At 44.1% G+C, this 21,945-nt stretch overlaps 2 protein-coding genes across 2 annotated transcripts; one reads left to right on the forward strand and one right to left on the reverse strand.

Moving 5' to 3' along the window:
- The first annotated feature begins 3,627 nt into the window (after positions 1–3,627).
- LOC145444244 (uncharacterized) lies at positions 3,628–4,741 on the forward strand. The gene has a single exon (XM_080322193.1). It carries the CDS (start codon positions 3,691–3,693, stop codon positions 4,624–4,626), a length of 936 nt encoding a protein of 311 aa, XP_080178319.1. The 5' UTR covers positions 3,628–3,690; the 3' UTR covers positions 4,627–4,741.
- A 9,246-nt stretch (positions 4,742–13,987) lies between these two features.
- On the reverse strand, positions 13,988–21,706 carry LOC145444237 (tribbles homolog 2-like). The gene is made up of 6 exons (XM_080322185.1): positions 20,965–21,706; positions 20,621–20,798; positions 19,109–19,280; positions 18,078–18,152; positions 17,436–17,558; positions 13,988–15,343 (listed from the first exon to the last, which is right to left on the reverse strand). The coding sequence occupies exons 1-6, from the start codon at positions 21,301–21,303 to the stop codon at positions 14,953–14,955; spliced, it is 1,278 nt and encodes a 425-aa protein (XP_080178311.1). The 5' UTR covers positions 21,304–21,706; the 3' UTR covers positions 13,988–14,952.
- Between the last annotated feature and the right edge of the window lie 239 nt (positions 21,707–21,945).

Here is a 21,945-nt window from a genome sequence, read left to right on the forward strand (position 1 = left end):
ATATTAGCATGGGGACACATGAGTATAGGGACACACGAGCATGGATACACGTGAGCATAGGGACACATCAACATGGTGACAATTTAGTAAGTGCCACTTGAGCATGGTGAAACATGAGCATGCGATACATGAGCCTTGACAACACATGATCATGGGTACACACGAGCATGGGCACACATGCGCATATGGACACATGGACATGGGGACACAAGAGCAAAGGGGAACATGAGCATGGGGTCACGTACGCATGCGACACTTGAGCATGCGACCCATCTACATTCAGACACTTGAGCATGTGACACGTGGATATGCAGACACTTGCGCATGCGACACTTGCGCATGCGACACTTGAGCATGCGTCCCTTGAGCATGCGACATTTGAGCATGCGACACTTGAGCATGCAATATTTGAGCATGCGACACTTGAGCATGCGACATTTGAGCATGCGACAATTGAGCATGTTACACTTGAGCATGCGACATTTGAGCATGCGACACTTGAGCATGTGACCAGACCATATAGATTTGTCTGAAAAGCTCCAAAAATCGCGGTAAAGCGATAAAAGGTTGTCATTGCTCCACATATATTGGAATCGTTTACACGTATCAGACTAACTAAAAGAATATATCCTTTTGTGAGACGAAAGCGATTCCAAATTCGCATTTCGACACGGGGCTTATTATTTTATTTTGCGGGTCTCATTTGATAGGGAAGTTTTACGTGCCGTGGGTGGGTAGGGGGAACATTAGGGTTCGAAGTGGGTCAGGGTTAGGGTTAAGGTTAAGGTATCCCAAGATTAGGGTTAGGGTTTGCGTTAAGGTTAAGGTATCCCAAGATCAGGCTTCGAGTGATGGGTATTAAAGTTGGGAGCGGGGATATTAGGGTTGGAGGAGGTAAGATATATTATGTTCGGACTGGTATAAATCCATGATTGTGACGCTAGTTAACTACGCACTAATATATGACAAATGCTCAAGTGTCGCATGCTCAAATGTCGCATGCTCAAATGTCACAAGCGCAAGTGTCGCATGCTCAAATGTCTCTTGCGCAAGTGTCGCATGCGCAAGTGTCCGCATGCTCCTTTGTCATCATGCTAATATGTAACCATGCTCATATATTACCATGTACAAGTGTCAACATGCTGAAGTGTCCCAATGGTTATGTGTCCCCATGCTCACGTGTTACCATGCCCATATGTAACCATGTTGATTAGTCCCCATGCTAATGCGTAACCATGCTCAAGTGTCGCATGCTAATCTGTTCCCGTGCCCATGTGTCCCCTTGCTCATGTTTCACCCTGCTGATATGTCCCCATGCTCATGTGTCCCTATGCTCATGTGTTACCATGCTAATGTGTCCTCATGCTATAGCGTCGCATGCTTAACTGTCGTTTTTCATTGAGTCGCATGCTCATATGTCGGGCAACCAAGCAAATCGTCGTGCTTGAAGAACACCACAAAGGAAGAGTCTTTCCAGAATGATTCAAAGACAGAGGCGACGAATGGGTGGATTTGAACCAGAGCCGTCGTCAAATGATTTCGTTATTCCAGACAGATATAAAACGGTTTTACATGGTACAAATTATTATTATTATTATTATTATTAATGATGAGTTTTAAGTGGCGCGTGTCGCCGTTTCCGGCCTTGTGCACCACGGACAAAATATGTTATCAAGGATCGAGTTTTGGTGCTCTGGGACATAGGCTTATAATAAGTTTCAAACTATATAAACTTTCAAACTATACAAACTTTCAAACTATATATACAAGTTACATGCAATAATAAACTCGCCGACCGGCGTAAATAATTGCGGCATAGTAAGTAGATTGGTTAACGTAAGCGGTACATTGAGCGTGGTACAAGCGTAGGCAAGAAATGTTCGGTGAAAGTCATATTTTTCGCAATGCCAGAGTATGTGGTCAACCGTGTCGGGGACGTAACACACATTACAAAGGGGGGAGTCGGCGCAACCTATTTTGAATAGGTGAGCCGCCAGGCGACAGTGACCGGTTTGGAGGCGAAACAGGATTTTTTCAAATAGGCGATTTCGGCAGGAATCTGGCGCCTCAGTTGCTATAGATGGTCGCAACATCCGGTAGTGGTGCCCTCTCTCCTCTGCAGTGAACTCGGCCTGCCATTGGTCTCTGCAGAGCTTTCGGGTGACCGCTTTCGCCTCTGATAATGTTACGGTTGGGATATCGATACCGGGTTCCCGCGATTGACTTGATGCAGCCCGAACTAGTTGGTCAGCCTTCTCGTTGCCCTCTATTCCGGCGTGACCTGGTATCCAGGCAAATGTTACCATGCCACCCGTGGTCTTTATCTGTGAAAGAATATCAAATGAGAGATATATTTCCTTATGAGGCTTACGGGTATGCGGGGATGACAACGCCCTCAGGGCCGCCAGGCAGTCTGAAAAGATTACATAGCGTCGATTCGTGGAGCTGCTGTGTTGTAGTATCCACATCAGTGCGAAGACTATAGCTTTCAATTCGGCTGAGAATGAGGAAGATAGAGTCGGGCAAGCCCGATTATAGCAATACGAATATTCTGGGACGTAGACCCCAAGTCCAGCACCATATTCAGTCTTTGAACCATCAGTAAATATATGGACGTGTTCGCCAAATCTTTCAAAGATAAAGTCGAGACATCTACATTTGATGTACTGGGGTACGTCCTGTTTCGAGACTAACCTAGATAGGTCGATATCAACGCATGGAATCGGTAACTCCCACGGAGGGGAAGGGGAATCGATCACCATGTTTTCAAAACAAGCTGCCTTCGTTAGCGTGTTAAAAGTATTGAATCTCGGATTTATAACACGATATATTTCATGCCACGAGTCTTCGATAATGTGCCGAGATGAGTGGCTGCTCGCTGGATGACTAAGCAGAAGACATCGGTAGTTTAGGCTTAGGTATCTATGGCGAATGTGCGGAGGCATTTCGCAACAGGATGCTTGCAATGCGCAAATCGGTGTACTATGCATAGCTCCGCAGATAATTCGAAGTGCCTTGTTTTGGATTTTCTCCACCTTCACCAGGTGGGATTTCGGGGCGAAGAAGTATGCTGGCATTCCATAATCGGTAAGTGATCGTATCATTGTCCTATAGATTATCAGTAGCGAACTCTTGCCAGCGCCCCACGAGGTTCCAGTCAGAAGACGCAAAGCGTTCAATCTGTTGCTACATTTCTTCTCGAGATACTCTATATGGCATTTATATGACAACAATTTATCGAAAACAACCCCAAGATATTTAAAATTGTCTACAAAGCTGAGTTGCGTGCCGCCGATACGTAGAGACACGGATGGCAGTGATCGCTTTCTTGTGAATAGCATCGCCACCGATTTCGTGTGCGATATTTTGAAACCCCACTGTTTACACCACAGTTGAATCGATGTTAGGGCTAACTGGACCGCAGAGATGTTGGATTCCACGGATAATCCACTTTCCCATATAGCACAATCGTCCGCGAATAATGCATGCTCACACTGAATAACTGTAGGAAGGTCATTAATCATCACGGAGAAGAGTAATGGCGAAATAACGCAACCTTGGGGTAAACCATTTTCTAGAATGTGATATCGCGACAACGAGCTACCCACGCGGACTTGGAACATGGTACAAATGAAGTGGTGTTTCTTCTACACGACGACTTGACTGGAGTGGAACAATGCAGTCCTCATCATGAGCTATCATCTTTGCATCAATGTACAATTGTACAAGCTCAACACATTGCAGCAATCTTCCACGTGGATGCTTGACGGCACATTCAAAGTATCACCCTCGCAGTTTTACCAGCTATACACCGTTCATGCCGTACTTGACGACTACGTTATTCCATGTGTTTACGCTCTTCTTCCTAATAAGCGGTCGGAGACATACAGAAGACTATTCGCAATATTGAAATCAAATCAAAATGGTCTTCAACCGAAACACGCCGTGATCGATTTCGAAGTAGCCTCCAAGAATGCGCTTGAAGTTGAGTTCCCCGGTATCAAAGTAACAGGCTGCTATTTCCACCTCTGTCAGTCCGACTGGAGAAGTGTTCAGAGGTGTGGCATAACTGAACAGTATTCCCGAAATACCGACGTTCGCAAATACGTCAAAATGCTTTGTGCTCTGGCATTTCTTCCTCTTGATGAAGTGGTCGCTGGATATGAAGAGCTTCATTTAGAGGTTCAAGCAGCAGATCTACCTGAAGGGCTAAGTCAGCTATATCAATACTTTGAAGATTATTACATTGGAAGACGAAACGCGAAAAGTGCAGAGAAAAGTAAACCAAAATTTGACATTTCCATGTGGAATGTAAAGGAGAGAACAGAATGCGGCATTCCAAGAACCAACAATAAGTTGGAAGGATGGCACAGCGGCATCCAAAGGCATTTTGAAGGTGACCATCCGTCAATTTGGAGATTTTTTGAAGCTTTGAAGCGGGAGGAGATTGTGCAATACCTTGTGCTACAGCAAAGAATCGCCGGGGTACCCGCGCCTCCAACGGAAAAGCGATTTCGGGAATTGAACCTCCGGCTTGAACGCGTCATCCGCTCATACGCGAATCAAAGTATGACAAGGATCGATTTTCTCCACGGAATAGCTTCTAACATCAGCTTATGTGTTTAAAATGAAACTTGACTATTAACTATGATTGTATGATCATGATTATGGATCAGCCGATGTTTCGTTTTTGGTGGTGATACTGTCATTTTCTGAGCAATAATTGGTATACGTTTCCTAATTGCGAGTATTAACTTTTGTGAGTCTGGGGAGAGAATCTTATTGAAATGAGGAGACAGGAAACCTGAAAGCTCACAAGTCACATCGTATACAGGGCCATACTTCATATGTAAATGTTAGGGAATATTTGGGAAAGATGTGACGACGAAGTATAGGCAGTGACATAGGCTTACGTTCAGGTGAGGCAGACAAGCGTCGCATACTGAAATGTCGCATGCTTATCTGCCGCATGCTCTCTTGTCACACCGTTTACCTGTCACCATGCTGATGTGTCGCTATGCTGATGTGCCGCATGCTCACGTCTTAACATGCTCACGTGTAGCCATGCTGAATTGTCGCCATGCCGATGAGTCCCAATGCTGGGGTGTCACCATGCTTATTTGACCCCATGCTCATAAGTCACCATGTTCATTAGTACCCATGCGCATGAGTTCCTATGCTCAGCCGTCGTCATGATTAAAAGTCGCCGTGTGTAAGTGTCGCATGCCCATGTGTGCCTACGCTCATGTATCCCCATGCTGATGTGTCCCCATGCTACTGTGTCTCTATGCTCACGCGTCGCCATTACAAAAAGTCGCCATGCGTAACAGTCGCATGCTCAAGTGTCGCTTGCTTTTATGTCGCATGCGCATTCGTCCACGGACCAATCGTCGTATCATTAATTGTAGGCCGAAATACTTTCAATGCTAGGTGACGCTCTTGTGCAACAAATTGTGTAGCTGTAAAAATTATTTAAGCTACGGCGCCAATAAGTCCTACTTTCGTACAAGTATAACTAATAGGATATGATCAGGGCTGTTATGTTCGTGCATTTACGTTCCCTGTTGTTTCCTATGTCTCCTGATTTCTATAGGACTAGTAATTAACTCCAATCATTATTTCCTTGTGTGTCGTGCTTGTATTTATACCCTGTGTTCTGTTGTCTCGTGGTTTTTCATTTATCTGTACTCTGGATCGTGTCGCTGCCTTAAAGTCATACTGCTGTAAAATATACTGATTTCGTATTGCAACCTCGTCGTATCGAGTTATTGTTCAAACAAGATCAAGAACATAACAATTGGTGTCAGAAGTCGGATTCATAGTTATTTCTGCGACGAAGATAAAGCATGGAAGAAGGTATACTGAAGCTGCTCGAAAAGCAGCAGGCAATGATGGCGAGTCTACATGAAACGATGGAACAGCAAAAAGCACAGCATAAAGAAGAAATGGCGCAATTAGCGCAGAGGTTGAGTCCCGGTACGTCAACATCTGAAGCTACCGCTCCCAAGTTTGATTCGTTTGTAAAATCGAAGGAGAAATGGGACCAGTATCTGCAACGATTCAACCATCACCTAGCAATTTACGGCATTTCCAACATGGAGAAGAAAAGAGCGTGTCTACTCTCATGGGTTGGACCTGAAACGTACTCGCTCCTACGTAATTTGTTTGGTGCTGCTGATGTCAGTGCGCAAACCTTCGACGCGTTGACCGAGAAGTTGTCTACACACTTCAAGGACTCCATTCATGTGCAAGCAGCCAGGTACGAATTTTACAATTGCAAAATGCAACCGGGACAATCGTACGCCGATTGGATCGCTACTCTACGCGGAATCTCCAAGGATTGCAACTTCATATGCTCAAGAGATGGCTGTGATCAGAGCTACGTTGATGAGCTAATGCGCGATCTGATAATTAAAGAAACGCCGCACGCGGATGTGAGACGGCATTGTCTAACACAAACCAATCCATCCCTTGACGACGTTCTCAAAGTAGCCGCAACATACGTGAGAACGCTGGAAACCGATAGGGTTATCCAGGGCGAGAGTAGCAGTAAAGACACTTCCATCGTCAACAAAATGACGGGAAGTTATCAGAAGGGGAAAAAACCTTCCAAATTCAACCAAGGCAACTTCCCGGAAAGACTGAAATCCTGCAGTCGCTGTTTCATCGATCACCAGAGAAAAGACTGTCAATATCGACATTCAGTATGTCAGAAATGTGGTCGTAAAGGTCATATCAAACCTGTGTGCATGTCTACCAAACCTAGTATCACGCAACAGGTCACATCCGTCAATTTCTGCTCAGTGCCGCTCCTCTCCTTCGACATCGATCAACTATATCGACGCGTAGGAAACCAGCTCTGGATCAACTCCAGCATCAACGGCATTCCTTTGCCGACACAGTGGGACACTGGTGCACCCTCCGCCATGGTGGGATTGACTGGGTACAAAACTTTGGGCTCTCCGAAACTCTCAGCATACCATTGCTCTTTCGTAGCGTATGGCGACAAGCCACTGAAAGTGAAAGGTATTTGCACTGTAACCGTGCAGGTGGGTTCTGAAGTTCGAGTTGGCTTAAAATTGGTGGTTCTCGACGAACACCGTGGGCAAAACATTTTTGGTCTCGATTGGAGCGATGCTTTCTCCATGACCGCTAAGGGAACGTCTGCTTTGGATGCAATTTCTTCGCAGATGGTCAAATCGCAATCATGTAATACTATTGACATTTCTGATTCGAACGACAAATTGGTATCTTTTCAGTCCAAATTTCCCTCCGTTTTCTCTAATGTATTAGGACGATGCACCAAGACAAAGGTGACAATTCACTTGAAACCTAATGCCAAGCCCGTATTCAACAAGCCACGCCCTTTGCCTTTCGCAAGGCAAATCGCTGTTCAAACCGAATTGGATAGATTAGTCAATCAAGGTATCCTCGAACCAATCAATTACAGTGATTGGGCAGCACCAATTGTTGCCGTCACTAAATCAAATGGATCAGTACGCATTTGTGGTGACTTCAAAGCATTGAATCAACAGATTCAGATAGATCAACATCCCCTGCCCTCTTTAGATGAAATTCTTCACAAGTTACAGGGTGGTTGCATTTTTACGAAAATTGATCTTGCCGATGCTTATTTTCAGCTAGAATTAGACGATGATGCGAAGAATTTGTGTGTCATCAACACGCAATTCGGTCTATTCCGTTATCGACGCATGTGTTTCGGAGTCGCATCTAGTCCCGCAAATTTTCAACGTTGTATTGATGCCATGATCGCCGGCTTACCCGGTGTTGCTAGTTTTATCGATGACATAATCGTTACTGGCATTGATGAACGCGATCATTTTCGCAACTTATCGCTACTCTTTGAGCGCCTCACCGAATACGGTTTCACCGTCAACTTCGCTAAATGTGAATTTTTCAAAAGTAGTATCGAGTACCTTGGTCATATAATCGACAAGGACGGCAAACGCCCGTCTAACAAATCCGTTGAAGCTATCAAACAGTTGCCTAAACCTCAGGATGTTCGCCAGCTACAGGCATTCCTGGGCAAAGTCAATTATTATCGCGCGTTTATTCCTAATTTCACGAATAAAGCCGCTGCCTTGTACCGTCTTCTTCAAAAAGGCGCGGAATTCATTTGGAATGCAGACTGCGACGCAGCTTTTCGCATCCTCAAAAACGACGTAATCGACGCTACGCAGTTAGCTCATTATGATGTAAACAAGCAGCTCATTTTGTCAGCTGATGCTTCTCAATTCGGAATCGGCGCTGTCCTCTCAATCGAGCACAATGGCGAAGAGAGACCGATCGCGCACGCATCGAAAACGCTTTCCGATTCGCAAAAATCCTACTCTCAAATCGAGAAGGAAGCTCTGTCAATCATTTACGGAGTCACTAAATTTCGTCAATTCTTGTATGGTAGAAAATTTACGCTCGTAACGGACCACAAACCGCTTTTAGCTATTTTCTCGCCAGACAAGAAAATTCCCGTGATTACAGCGCAACGCTTACAGCGATGGGCACTAACGCTCATGGCTTATCAATACGATATTCGCTATAAACCGACTAATCAGCACGGAAACGCCGACGGTTTATCTCGCCTACCAAAGGGTCCAGACCCTGAGTTTGACGAACTGGAAATTCGTGAAAACGCGGAGATCGTTCACGCTATTAATATGGCATTCGATGGCTTACCGTTAACTCGCAATGAAATTCGCGATGCGACGCTGAAGGACAAAACCATGAAACTAGTAAAATTATCTGTCACTCATGGTAATTGGAATCCAAAGGTGCACATTGATGATTTTTCTTGGTTTTCGACTCGCAAACATTCGCTTTCTCTGCACGAAGACATAGTCATGCTCAATATTGATGGTTTTCAGCGCGTAGTAATTCCGCAGTCACTTCGCTCGCGAGTCTTATCATTGTTGCACGAAGGACATTGGGGTATCGCGAAAATGAAGCAGATGGCTCGACGTTACATCGCATGGCCTTCCATTAATCGCGACATTGAATATCTCGTTAAGAGTTGCGACGCTTGCCGTAAGGTAATGAAAGCGCCTGATCGTCAGTATCGCGAATGGCCTAAAACTTCTGAAAGCTTTGAACGAATTCACTTGGATTTCGCAGGTCCAATAAACAATAAGATGTTTCTTGTCATCGTCGATGCGCATTCGAAATATCCTTTCGTTAAAGTAATGAATGTCGGTTCTACCACAACCTTGTGTGTGGTCAACGCTTTGCGGGAAGTCTTCTCTATTGAAGGCTTGCCCATAACAATCGTCACGGATGGCGGACCGCAATTCACATCGAATGAATTCGATACGTTTTGCTCCAATTTGGCAATCAGCCATATCGTATCACCGTCTTTTCACCCTGCCTCGAACGGGGAAGCGGAGCGTTTCGTCCAGACTTTAAAAGCTGGATTGATAAAAAATTGCGACGGGGGAAAAGATCTCAAGTTCGCGCTCCAAACACTTCTCGCTACGTACCGATGTGCACCGCACCCGGGCATAGACTGGAAAACGCCTGCCGAGATTTTACATGGTCGACAGCCGCGCAATTTGTTAAGTTTGTGCTCGCCCTTCGATAAATCGAAACCCGTTACGCCTAGACAATCAGTCACTCATTTCGAGATTGGTTCCTCGGTTTACGCTCGCAGTTACCGAAGCGGACCAAAGTGGGTTGCTGGCGTGGTGACGGAAATACTGGGGCGTGTTGTGTACATTGTAAAAACAGATCATGGGTATTGGAGGAGGCATAAGAACCAACTCCAACCACGCTTGATTTCAGCTGGCCATAATAATACAGCCACACAGGAAATTGCTCAGCCTGCGCAGTCGTAAGCTGAGCAACCATTGGTCAGGAATAGGGCACAACGCCCTGCAGCTAGTCCTGCTCGAACGTCGGGCAGACGTTATCCTCTAAGGAATAGGAAACCCCCGGATTTCTATAGACCTACGTAAATGTGGGCATCCCTTTAACTTACAGGGGAGGACTGTTATGTTCGTGCATTTACGTTCCCTGTTGTTTCCTATGTCTCCTGATTTCTATAGGACTAGTAATTAACTCCAATCATTATTTCCTTGTGTGTCGTGCTTGTATTTATACCCTGTGTTCTGTTGTCTCGTGGTTTTTCATTTATCTGTACTCTGGATCGTGTCGCTGCCTTAAAGTCATACTGCTGTAAAATATACTGATTTCGTATTGCAACCTCGTCGTATCGAGTTATTGTTCAAACAAGATCAAGAACATAACAAGGGCCGTAACTGCCGCGAGCAGGGGGGCGAGCTCGAAGTGGATCCAAAATTATTTCGTGAATTAGCATAAATTATAGAGTTTTTATTTTTTATTTATGCAACTGTTTCAAAAATTTTTCGCGCTGGGCGCGATTTCAGGTTGCCAAGTATCTTGAATTCGGGGTCTCTTCCCCCCCCCCCAAAAAAATACGCATGATTTGTAGAAATGGGCGTATCGGCGTTGGCCACTACCGGGCCACGATGCACCAAGACATATAAAGTTTTAGGCCACGTAACATGCGACTGCAAGAAGTGTGCCAGAACGATCGACAGCGAGAAAATCTTGGCAGAAAAGGACTGCCCTTATGCTGACCGAAAACTTCGTTATATATACAAAATGCATATAAGTTTAATTAGGCGCCTAAATGACAAGCACCGAATGTTCCGGTCTTGGCAATCTGAACCTCACAAGACAAATACCATCCTGCAGGGAAAAATTATATGGCAGTGAAGAAATACCAATTTGAAATCGTGTGCGTCTTTTAGTTTAGTAGCCTACGTTTGGGCGATTCTATCTTTTTGATATAGCAGACAGGAGGTCACGAAATACCATCATGTTACGGAGTTATATACCAACGGCCCCTACAATTTCCATAACACCTCACTCAGCTCTACCGGTAAATCTGATTACGTGAGTAGAGAGGACAAGAAATTGAGAGCAATATATATATGCAATTCCCGATCTTATTGATCGATTTTATCATGAATTATCGAAAATTTTCGCGCTTTGCGCTGGCTTACTACACAGTAGGCTACGACTAATTACGTGGCAATAGCGAACAACGTGTTTGGGGGTAAGTTTATCACCCATATATGGAAGCCCAAGACTCAAGTTTTTTAAGGGGACCCGACGAAGTGCTGTTTCGTTCCTGCCAACGGGTATATACACCCAAGATGTTCAATTAGTATCGAGGGGTCCTACCTTTTCAAACACACCTCACTCAGCTCTAGGGGAGACCGGGGACAAATGTAACTAGGGGCAAATGTAACAATCAACCTCACCGCTAGTAGGATGGAGAAATCAGCTTGATATTTTAAGTGCGCATGCAGTAGTTATCTCTCCTATTATACCTGGAGTTACGTTGAGCTGCGATGCGAAACCCCGGAATAATTTTCAAAAAACGAAATTTTAGACCCTTGAGTAAAGTTTTTCTGGTTTGAAATAATTTGTCTGGACGAATAGTACCTCAAGTAGTTACAACGTAATATGTGTAGCTGGTATAATGTTACTATAGTCTACCGTGGTGATGGAAAGAATAGGACTTGCATCGCCGGGAAGGTACCATACTGAGACATTAATCATGTTCGAGCGTGTCAGGGGCAATCGTAACACTCTGTTACTTTTGCCCCGTTACAATATGTTATCAATTCTGATTGTCTTTGTTCATATGTTGGTATTACCATTCATTTACTGCAGAATAATCTTGCAACAGCCAGAAGTTCACCAGAACAGATACTGCCTTGCGATACCAATTCTAACATGATCATCTGTCGAAAAGGCCATACAATAGTGGTGATGTGAATCTGAAGGTTCGGTTATTTTCGTGATTCAACCACCCTTTCTCATGTTGATCGAATTTTGGTGTGTCGAACTTCAATTGTCATGTCTTAATTCTCGTCCTCTGACTTTGATCATGGCCCACTTACATTTTGATATTTGATGTGAACAATTTATGTTAATTTTCTACAACACAGATAAATGTCATTATAGCTTTGACGCCACACAATGTTGCGTCCTCATTTTACTATACTATCATCGGCCCATTCAACCAAGATATGTTAGCCAGGTCGGTTTCGCACCTTTGCAGGTGACCGAATGACCAACCCATTATGCCCGCTGAACAGTAGAACCTTGGTAGAAGAGGCCGAATATGTGTAGGGAGATGATGGAATGAATGTGTCTCTTGTACAATTTAAGCTTGAACAAGACACGAAGGGTGATGTTGCATTCAGATGCCATAAATGCGATGGGGCGTAGCCTGGCATCGTTCAAACGTCTCTTCCTTTAGTTTCATGCAATATTACAATTTGTGCTTCCGTCTTCGTTGTTCATTTAGTTTGTGTTTAGTTATAAATAACACTGGTACAATTGCCCCGCAAGGGTGGTACAATTGCCCCTGGGTACGGGGCGATTGTAACATTTGAGCAGCGATTTTCGCGACCCAAAATTTCCATGATTGATTGTTGATTGAGTTCGAATTTAGTTTTCATATCAACTATCGAGTTGTTGGCTTCTTTATATAAAACTTTGGAAGTGAAATTTCCACGAGAAGAACACGTAATGTTGGAAAATACGAAAAGTGTTACAATTGTCCCCGGTCTCCCCTACTTGTAAATCTGATTACGTGAGCAGAGAGAGGATAAAAATTGATAGCAATATGTATGCAATTCCCGATCATATTAACCGATTCAATCATGAATTATTGAAATTTTTCGCGCTATGCGCGCGCAGGCAGGTAAAGCTGACTCAGCTAACGGTCCCCCATGTAGATGATGAGTAGCGATAAACAGCGTATAACATTGAGGAGGGCCCAGAAGTTTGGTTTATCATCATATAGGGTGCCCAAAACCAACGTTTTGGGGGTGGCTGACGAAGTGCTGTTACGGCCCTGGATATCATGTCATAATCTCGTCCTGGTGGTAGCCGTTTAAACGTTTGCTTTGTAAACGGGATGTTTTTTGCATGTCCTGGATAGTGTTGAAAATGGTATTGTGTGTGTATGGCAATTCAGTTGCTGTTATTCGTATGACGCCATTAACCAATGACCGTTGAGGATTATAATCATTCTTGTGGGTTTTCATGACATTGACAGAATCACAAATCAGAGTTCAACTACGATGAATTGCAAGTTCATATGTATTATATACTCTACTATATATTTAATATATATCTAATATATATCTAGCGAACACAGTTTTCCAGTCCAGCAGGGTCTCCTCTCGGGATGGGCAAAATGGAGTAGTCCTACACCCGATCAATCATATCAGCACCGGAGTAGTATAATATACCTATTACAGCATTTGTCGGAGTAGTCAGAGTTGGAAGCCTATTCGAGTTGAAGTAGAACTGACGCCGTAAATTCCTAGCAATTAAAAGCAGAATTAGCGATTTCCAATTCGTGCCGGACTAGGCTACTTCAAATGGAACTAGGAGAAGAAAGTATGGAAAGCTCATGTAAATACTTTAAATAAGTAGATTTCGACGAGAGGTCACCCGCTTTTATGCCTTTATCGGAGGTGATTACTTTGGAAATCGTAAAATCCATCTTCGCGACCAACCCCAAATGACTGATGGATGACGCTGTAAATAAGTGAAATTTTCGCTCGAAAATATACTCAGTTATTGTGATACAGGAGCACTTTCACTCACAAAACTATACTTCCCACTTTACAAAATCCAAGGTGTGAAAAACAGTTTTTCCTGAATCAGTGAGGAAGTAGTGTAAAAAGTACAACCACTCGAGGGTCGAGTCGGTAGTGCAAGGCAAAACCTACGTGAATAATGTAGTACTTCGTATCTAACCACCTCTGCCTTCGACGAACTAACGTGACGATCGAGTTACTCCATAAAATCCGCCACTCGAACGAGTCACTTCTAACGCTAGAGCCGTTGTCCCGAAAGCTAGTATTTTCCTGCATACTCCTCACGAACCCGATCAAGCAATCCTCGAAAAACCAAGACAAGCATATCGACGCCACGACTGAATTTATTCCAGAAAGTAAAGGATCATCATTAAACTCTGTATTATATTGAAACTTGTAAGTGCACCGCGCGCGAACGCGTCGCGATGACGCTTCGGAAGTAGAAGACTCGCAACGAAGCGAGAGCTGGGAGCACTCCAGTAGACTCAACCAATCCCGAAAGTATCAGAGAGCAACATAACAACGCGTGACCCGGTCAAAGAGACATAGAAATGGAACCAAAACCTCAGCCAGAGTGATCTCACAGGGGACAAAACTTCAGGATAATGGCAGGCGTCGGGTGACAATTTAGAGTGCCCCAGCCACGAGGCACTACGGGCGTACATCTTAAAAATCGACAAATATACCTGACATAAGGGAAAATAGACGACAATCCAGGACAGGGGTTCTCAAACTGGAGTACACGAACGGGTAACTTTGAAATACATCATCAATAAACAACAGAACGAGATTATCATGCGGACTTACCTAGTACCTAGTCATTAGTTATTATATTTAGGGATGGAATAGCCTAAATGAAGTAGCGCCTAGGTGATGAGCTTTATAGACATCAAGTAGCCCAAATCGAGATTGGCCACAAAGTGAACCACCCACAAACTCAAAGCGGTCCGTGATCGACAAAATTTAAGAACCCCTGATCTAGAGCGACGGGGGATACAATCCAAAAAAGCTGAGTGACGCTGCATTGACTAAACGAAACGCAGTAGTACCAAATACGAGTATTTCACCGAAATAATTTGAAGTATACGCAGGAAAAGAGGTGCGGTGTGGGGTTGGGATGGGGCGGAATACGGAGGGCGGGTAAAAGCTACAAACAGGGAATGAAACGCTACGCGTTTGGAGCAGTAGAGGCGTATATAATCCAGAGCAACGAATCCCAAAAACACGAAGTGGCAGAGGACATATTTTGAAACCCGAACAGACCACGCATTTCAGCAGTAGGCAATCCGGATCATTCGAACATGGTTTCGTCTTCAGCTGAAACGTACGAGTCCGGCACGACTTGGTCGTTATATTTCCACCCGTACGCCGACAACACGTTCCTCGTAGGCGCCGCGTGATACCGGCTGTGACTCGCTTCCCTCGGCAACCTCACGTCACCTCCGGACCCGATATGCATGACGGCACGCGGACAGTCCCACGACCGGCCGCAATTTCTGATCCAAGGGTGCTCCAGCACGTCGCTAGCACGGAACCTCTGGGTCGGGTCTCGCCTGAGGAGGTTGTGTATGAGGTCGCGCGCTTCGTAAGAGACGTGGTTGGGGATGACGAACTTGCCGCCGCGTATCTTGGAGAACAACGCAGACGGCTGGGATTCTTCGAAGGGGTACCGGCCGAACAGCCTGCGGGAAAACGACAGAGGTTAATTAATCAAAGTGTTTGGTCGCGTAGTTTAAAACAATGTGAAATCGGAGTACTTGAAGGCCAGTTTGAGGTATGCCTAGATATTCTGTGAACTTGGCGAATTTCGAGGCCAGCTTATCGAGCGTTTGGTCGCGCCGAGTTTTACAAATAATTCTGTAAAATTGGAGTATTTGGTTGTACAAAGATAAAGATGACACGCGGTAACTAGCGCGTTTCATCGCGTGAGATGTCCAGAACTTTCTACTACTGCTTGAGCAAGGAGTGCCAAGGATCACTACATTGTCCGCCCTGATATTTGGTTAAAAGAGCCTTAAAAATTGACTTGTGCCCATGCCCAAGTATGTTGCAACCGAATATACCATCTTCCTCTCTATTCAAGCATTTGGTTGTAGCCAGTTGTTTCCAGCCTGGATTTTTACGCCTTACCACGTAGGCGCGTTGGACTGCAGCCAGTAAGCAGTCTCAAACCTCTAAAACCGAACTCACAGCGCATACGCATCGCGGACTGTGTGCCTTCACGTTCCGCTGTACGCGCGTTCTTAGCATTGCGACTGTTTTCCGAATGCGCGCGGGTCTGCGCGCGCACACACACACCAGCTTACGCGGAGCACGTGCCTTGTAGCAACGTCACTAGTTTAGAGGTGCATGTAAACACGGTCAAGTAAATAAACCTATTTCAACGCGTGGTGTAATTCTTGGTAAGGGTAGCTCGTGACGCTAGATCACCCAATGCCACTTGTGTCGTCACGGCAATCGCGCATTATGGTCGTCGAAAACGATTGCGCAATAATGACTGACAATGACAAGTCTATTAGGGATGGTGTGAACGTGAGGTTCACGTTCGCGTTCTGTGTGTGAACCTCGGAAATTTAGAGGTTCGCGTTCACAACAGAACCTTGGTAGGTTCTGCACTGTGAACCTTTTGGTAAATTGTAATTTTCACTCCATTATAAGATCTTTGGCTCGAATTTATTGCATGTCAACTGCGGGCCAGTCTATGCATGGTGCTGGCAGCATAGAAAAATCAACGCTAAACGAGCATGCACCATGCACCTCGACAACCTTAAAAGTTTTACTTGCTTTGTTGCAAAAATTTTGTCGGAAAAACCAGCTTTCCGTTTGTGAATATTTAGCGACTCTCTGCTGTGAGTTTGACCCGCAATCACACAACATCACGAGCGATATATACGTAGTAAGCGAATGATGCTTATTCAACCAATCAATGACATTCATATCGTCTTCTGATGTAAAAAATTGAACGGGCGTACTGGGACAATCTTGACTTCATATCTTTACTGTATCATTAAAACCAAATCCGTGCGATTAAGGTGCTTGCTGCTGCTGAATAACTTGTTGTTGTTTGTGGTATCGGTAGCGAGTATAGAAACCCGTTGTACACTCTGCTCAATATCAATGTAGCAACACTATGACTCCGAACACATTGTCTGGACTGGCTAAGACCGTTAAGGCGTAAGCTTATATTCCTTGGTTAGTCCTCGTCGAAAATTTGTTGGCAAAGCGACGGAATGTATTGATTTCATGCAATTATTATATCCTTTGATTACCGCGGTTGATACATTTAGCGGCGTTTGAAATGCCAATATGAACTTCAGCATTGTGGATTTGTGGCATTATGTGGATCGAGTCTTCGCTAGGTATCGTGAACATTAATATAGGCTATCACTTCATCGGAATATAGGGTTGGAATTAGCGATATGACGTCACGTGACGTCACGAGGTTCACGTTCGTGTTCACACAGAACCTTTCAAAAAGGTTCGCGTTCACACGAACCTGAACCTTTCAGAGGTTCACACCATCCCTAAAGTCTATATTGAATTATCCGAAATAAGAAGATTAGTCACGAAAGAACAATCACGCGCTGAATTGTAGTCAATGGCGAATAATAGTGTACGGTGAGGTGTTCAAAATGAAATTTTGTGAATGAGTACTACGTGAGCGGGCGTCTTATTTGGCGAACGTACAAAATACAGTGCTTGATACAGTGCCGGATTTAATTTTCAAGCGTCACCGAAACCTGCTGTACGCGCGCCGCGTAAGAATATACTTACATGGTAAATAGCATAACGCCCATGCTCCAGATGTCGGACGACTTGGCGAGATGTCCCGTAACCTTATTGCCGTGAGACGCCGCCGATATTATTTCCGGGCTGATGTAGGCCGGGCATCCGTGTCTGTAATGTCGAAATAGGATTATGATTGTACAGAAGAAGCGCATGAATCATCAGAACCGCTAAAAGGCTAGCACGTACGTCCCTCGCAAATTATTAATACGCCCGCGCATGCAATATAACTTCGCCTTACTAATATCTTACGCTAACGACGCGCCGCAATTGCAGTGCAATTGGCCGATGCTTTTCTTGCGCTGATTTGGTATTAGAAGACAATTGAAGTGAAGGCCAGCGATTGCCATTATCCGCGATAAAATTCAATGAAATAACGGGCTAAGCACCACTTTCATCATGACATTCCTTGCAACATTACATTTACTACAACCCGAACAGTTATGAGCACTCTAAATGGATTTAAACAGATTCAAACTTCAAGTTCTGTACGACGAACCAGCAATTCAAGTGGTACTAGTAACTAGTCGAAGTGAAAATATTTTGCAACTTTCGACCGATATTTCGTAATACCTGTCGATTACAGTGTTGGGTCGAGTGTTGGTTAAATCATTCAAAAGTGCCACTTACTGCACGGCCACGTCTGTCTCGTTATCCGACTGTAGTACGTATGCGCCTTCCAACGTCTCCAGCATGATGTCTTTCCTAAAAGTAAAAGTAGTAAAATGTCAGACACGATATATGGTCTCCAGGCATGGCTTGCGATGAAACGGAAATAAACCTCAGACACACAACGTCGGTAAACGCCGAATGCGGAACTAGATACACGGCCGGCGAAGCGTCAAAATTGAGTCAAAAACGAAACGGTTGAGCGGCGTTGTAAGCCTTCCCGATTTCTAAACACACAGCGGCTCCTGCACCCACTACAGCCAGCGCTCAAACTTCAAGTACGCCGAGAAAGTACGGCGCAAGGTACACGCACAGGGCCGTTGTCATAACGCCTTCGCTTGTGGAAATTCTAGAGTGCCATTCCGAGGTGGTTTACAATCAACGCTGTTGAGGATATGCTGAAGGGCGGCCATTCGTGCCTTGCAACTACATGCAATCGGCAGAGGTGCGCATGAATCATTGAACTATACATCAGCGCCGTTGCAATGCGGCAAATCAATATCCCGCAACGCTACCATCGTACGTAACACCTCAACACTAGCCTCGTGACGCCCTAACTTTAAATCCGCGGTCGCAAAGTGCGCTGATTGTGTCGCAAAGGTTTTTGTCAATTGCGAAATGGGAATTTCACAACTCCGGACAGGGTTTATTGAAGGACATCGGTCGGCCGCGCAAACAATGTGGTGCCAGAACAATGCACTATTATGAAATAGCCTTCCTTTGTAAACAGACTTGAGTTTAGTGGAGTACAATACAAGGCAGGTCAAAAACTGTGCGATGCTATAGCCTGGAATGGTTGTAGCGATCGATTGCATCATGATTCATTGGGCAGGAGAAATCTCCTAGTTACCACATACATATATTGCAGCTACAATGGGTAAAGACATTTTTCAACACCGAGCATAGTGAACATGCGACACCGTTACCATATTGGTGACATGAAGATGCCCCCAATTCATTTTCGTGCATACTAGCTTAAAGCTACAACAAACCTGTCAGAATCTCTAAAGATGAATTTTCGTAGTTTTAGGTCTCGAAGCACAATGTTGTTTTTGTGGCAGTGATCCACCGCCTTCGCTACCTGAACGAACAGAGTAGCTGCGTCTTCTTCCGAAAGACACCTTCGGGTTCTTGTCAAGTTATGGAGATTGTCGACTTTGAAACCTGAAGCAGGACAGCGCGGATTTGATGAATACTATCCACCGTACCATTCAAATGCTAAATTTATATCCTTAGGCGACATTCAAGTAGGGAGGTTCACAAATATTCACCCCCGACAATGTCACTATTGAGCATCAAACCAAGAAAATGTGACCCCTGATCTTATGTCACACAATTATAATTATACCTCAATCGTCTGCCATTAGCAGGTCTGATGGTGGAATAGGATGTATTGCAGTAGTCATTGAAGGCGGCTGATATGGTGATTGTTTATATAGAAGATTAACCATGCATGCAGATTAGAGTAATCCATAATCCCAAAAATATTTGTACCCCCATGAACCACCATATCAAATGCAAGTTTATGCACTAGCCTATTGGTCATATATGCTAGCCCCAGGTTGCAAGTTGCAACAGGAAAATTACTTGTAAAGCACCAAGGAGGTTGACATTTACTGGAATTTCAATCGCCACTGCCACAGGCTACAACTATCTCATGTAATTACTTATTACCTGGTGGTAGTAGGTAAATTTGGAATAAGGTCTCACAAGGACGGCTAGGTCATTATGATCATTCATGGGTATTGGTAACACAAGTGAACTGATGAACAATCGGGTTCAGATCAATCTGTGAAATAGAGCTTATTTAATGTAGCCTATAATTTGCACTGGTTTTGTGAGAAAACAAATGAGATGACTGCTGGTAATAACTTTAGTCTGAGTAAACACCCTAATTAATATTTGAGGGCTTGTCACGGATTCCATACTTCACATAAGCGTAGATAACAATTCAAATGTTACAGTAATCCATAAAACTTAAATTTACCATCACTTTAAAATTTAGATAGATATAGGTACTTTGTCATAATGCTGTGTACGCTTGATTAGCTTTAAATCAGAAAGTAACATCAAACGATATGATATGTTGTATTCATCGATTCCAACGCTCTATGCAAAAACACTTGAAAAAGCTATTGATTCAGTTCATGGTTAAGGTCATGTCAGTGGATTAGGCATGAGTCATAGAGATAAAACAGATACACAGGTCAGCAGGCGACAGCAGCTCTACGTCACCATACGAATAACAGGGAAACAAAGGCTTAAGGTACTGAGTTCAAATCTACTCTGTTGGTCATTTGTATACGATTTACAACAAAAAAATCTGATGATACATGAAATTTTATGTCCTATTTCCACTCTGCACAACATGACAGACGAATGATTGAGAACGTATTAGGAGAATCGTAGAACTAGTAACAAAATCAACAATAGTTACCATACGAATGAATGAATGAGCAAACTATGTGACGCCAGAGAAATGCAAACAACAGAAATATACTAACATGCAGATTTGGAATCAACTTTCTCTGAAGGGTTGGGTTCTTGTGGCATTCCGGGTTGAAAAAAGAGATATGTGCTGGTGAGACCATGAACCATGTCAACAATGCTGTTGACGTTTGCATGTGGCTCAATTTCAAGATATGGACCCATAGCTTTCATCCACTCGTCTTTATTAAATACCTGAAAGTAAAAAAAAGGATTAAAGTTAATGGCAGGAAGTGCACTTTCGTTGACCTACGAGTATATCTATTGCGTGGATATAATTGTGACGTCACCATTAGGTTTTCATTATAGTCGTATGCTAATTTAAGCAATTAGGCACTAGCATTAAAATTATAAAACATACCTTGCAAATGAACTCCATTTCACTGATTATATTGACGGCCCTGAAAACATTTCCATTATTGAGACCCTCTACTTGTTCCACGAGGATGTAATCGCCGATTCTCGAGGCTTCGTGGGAACCGTCAGGAACGAAAGTCGGTGGTGTCGGCGATGAAAGGTGCGGGGAAGAGGTATATCCATTTTTAGCAGATCCCGTGAACGATTCCTTGATTCTTGTAATTGTGTCGTGCCGCTGGCGAGGGGGTAATGAGCTATTGTTAAGTGATAAACCATTTCGCGGTCGGGTAATGCCATTAGGTCGCTCAATAGCGATTGGCTGTGACCGTGTAATTTGAGACATGAGTAGAAGTCGTATTCGTTGATTGCTAGCAGCTTGACAGGCACGCTACTTTATAAGAAAGTCCACGTCCTCTCACAGTGAGAAAATGGCAACAAACATTGGGTGATTTCGAAATTTCTGAGCTTTTTGAGGGCGAGGTTCGGACGCAATTTTGGCTTGGCTTCCGTGCCAAGTGCTGTCGAAATCGTCGGCGTAAAGTACGACGGCGACCAAAGCGAGGAAAGATGTAACGGAAAATAGGTCCTCGAACACTTTATGTGCCCTCGCTCGCTACTTCCTCGGCCTATACGGTCAACCCTCACTGGGTTAAACCGCTATCCATATTTACTGTTTCTGAAAGTAATATAACATCAAGGTCAATACTGAACTGAAGAAACTATACTCCAACGATATACAGGATACTTAACATACCAAAATTCCGTGGAAACTTCTAAAAAAAGACTGAAATCCTGCCGCAAAGAAGCCCATAGCTACGAAACTTTTATATCAGACATAAGCAAAACGGAATAGTAAAACCGTCTACTACTACTTCAATACAACTCCGTATTTTGCTTCGACGCCCACCGTATTCATGCGCGCAGCGACTGGCATAAACACTGTCTGGATTAGGCACTGTACGAAATTGTATAGCCAGGCATTGAT

This window comes from Botryllus schlosseri, chromosome 8, assembly GCF_051294905.1.
Source record: "Botryllus schlosseri isolate E-star chromosome 8, Bs_hap1, whole genome shotgun sequence".
In the NCBI taxonomy this organism is placed as follows: Eukaryota; Metazoa; Chordata; class Ascidiacea; order Stolidobranchia; family Styelidae; genus Botryllus; species Botryllus schlosseri.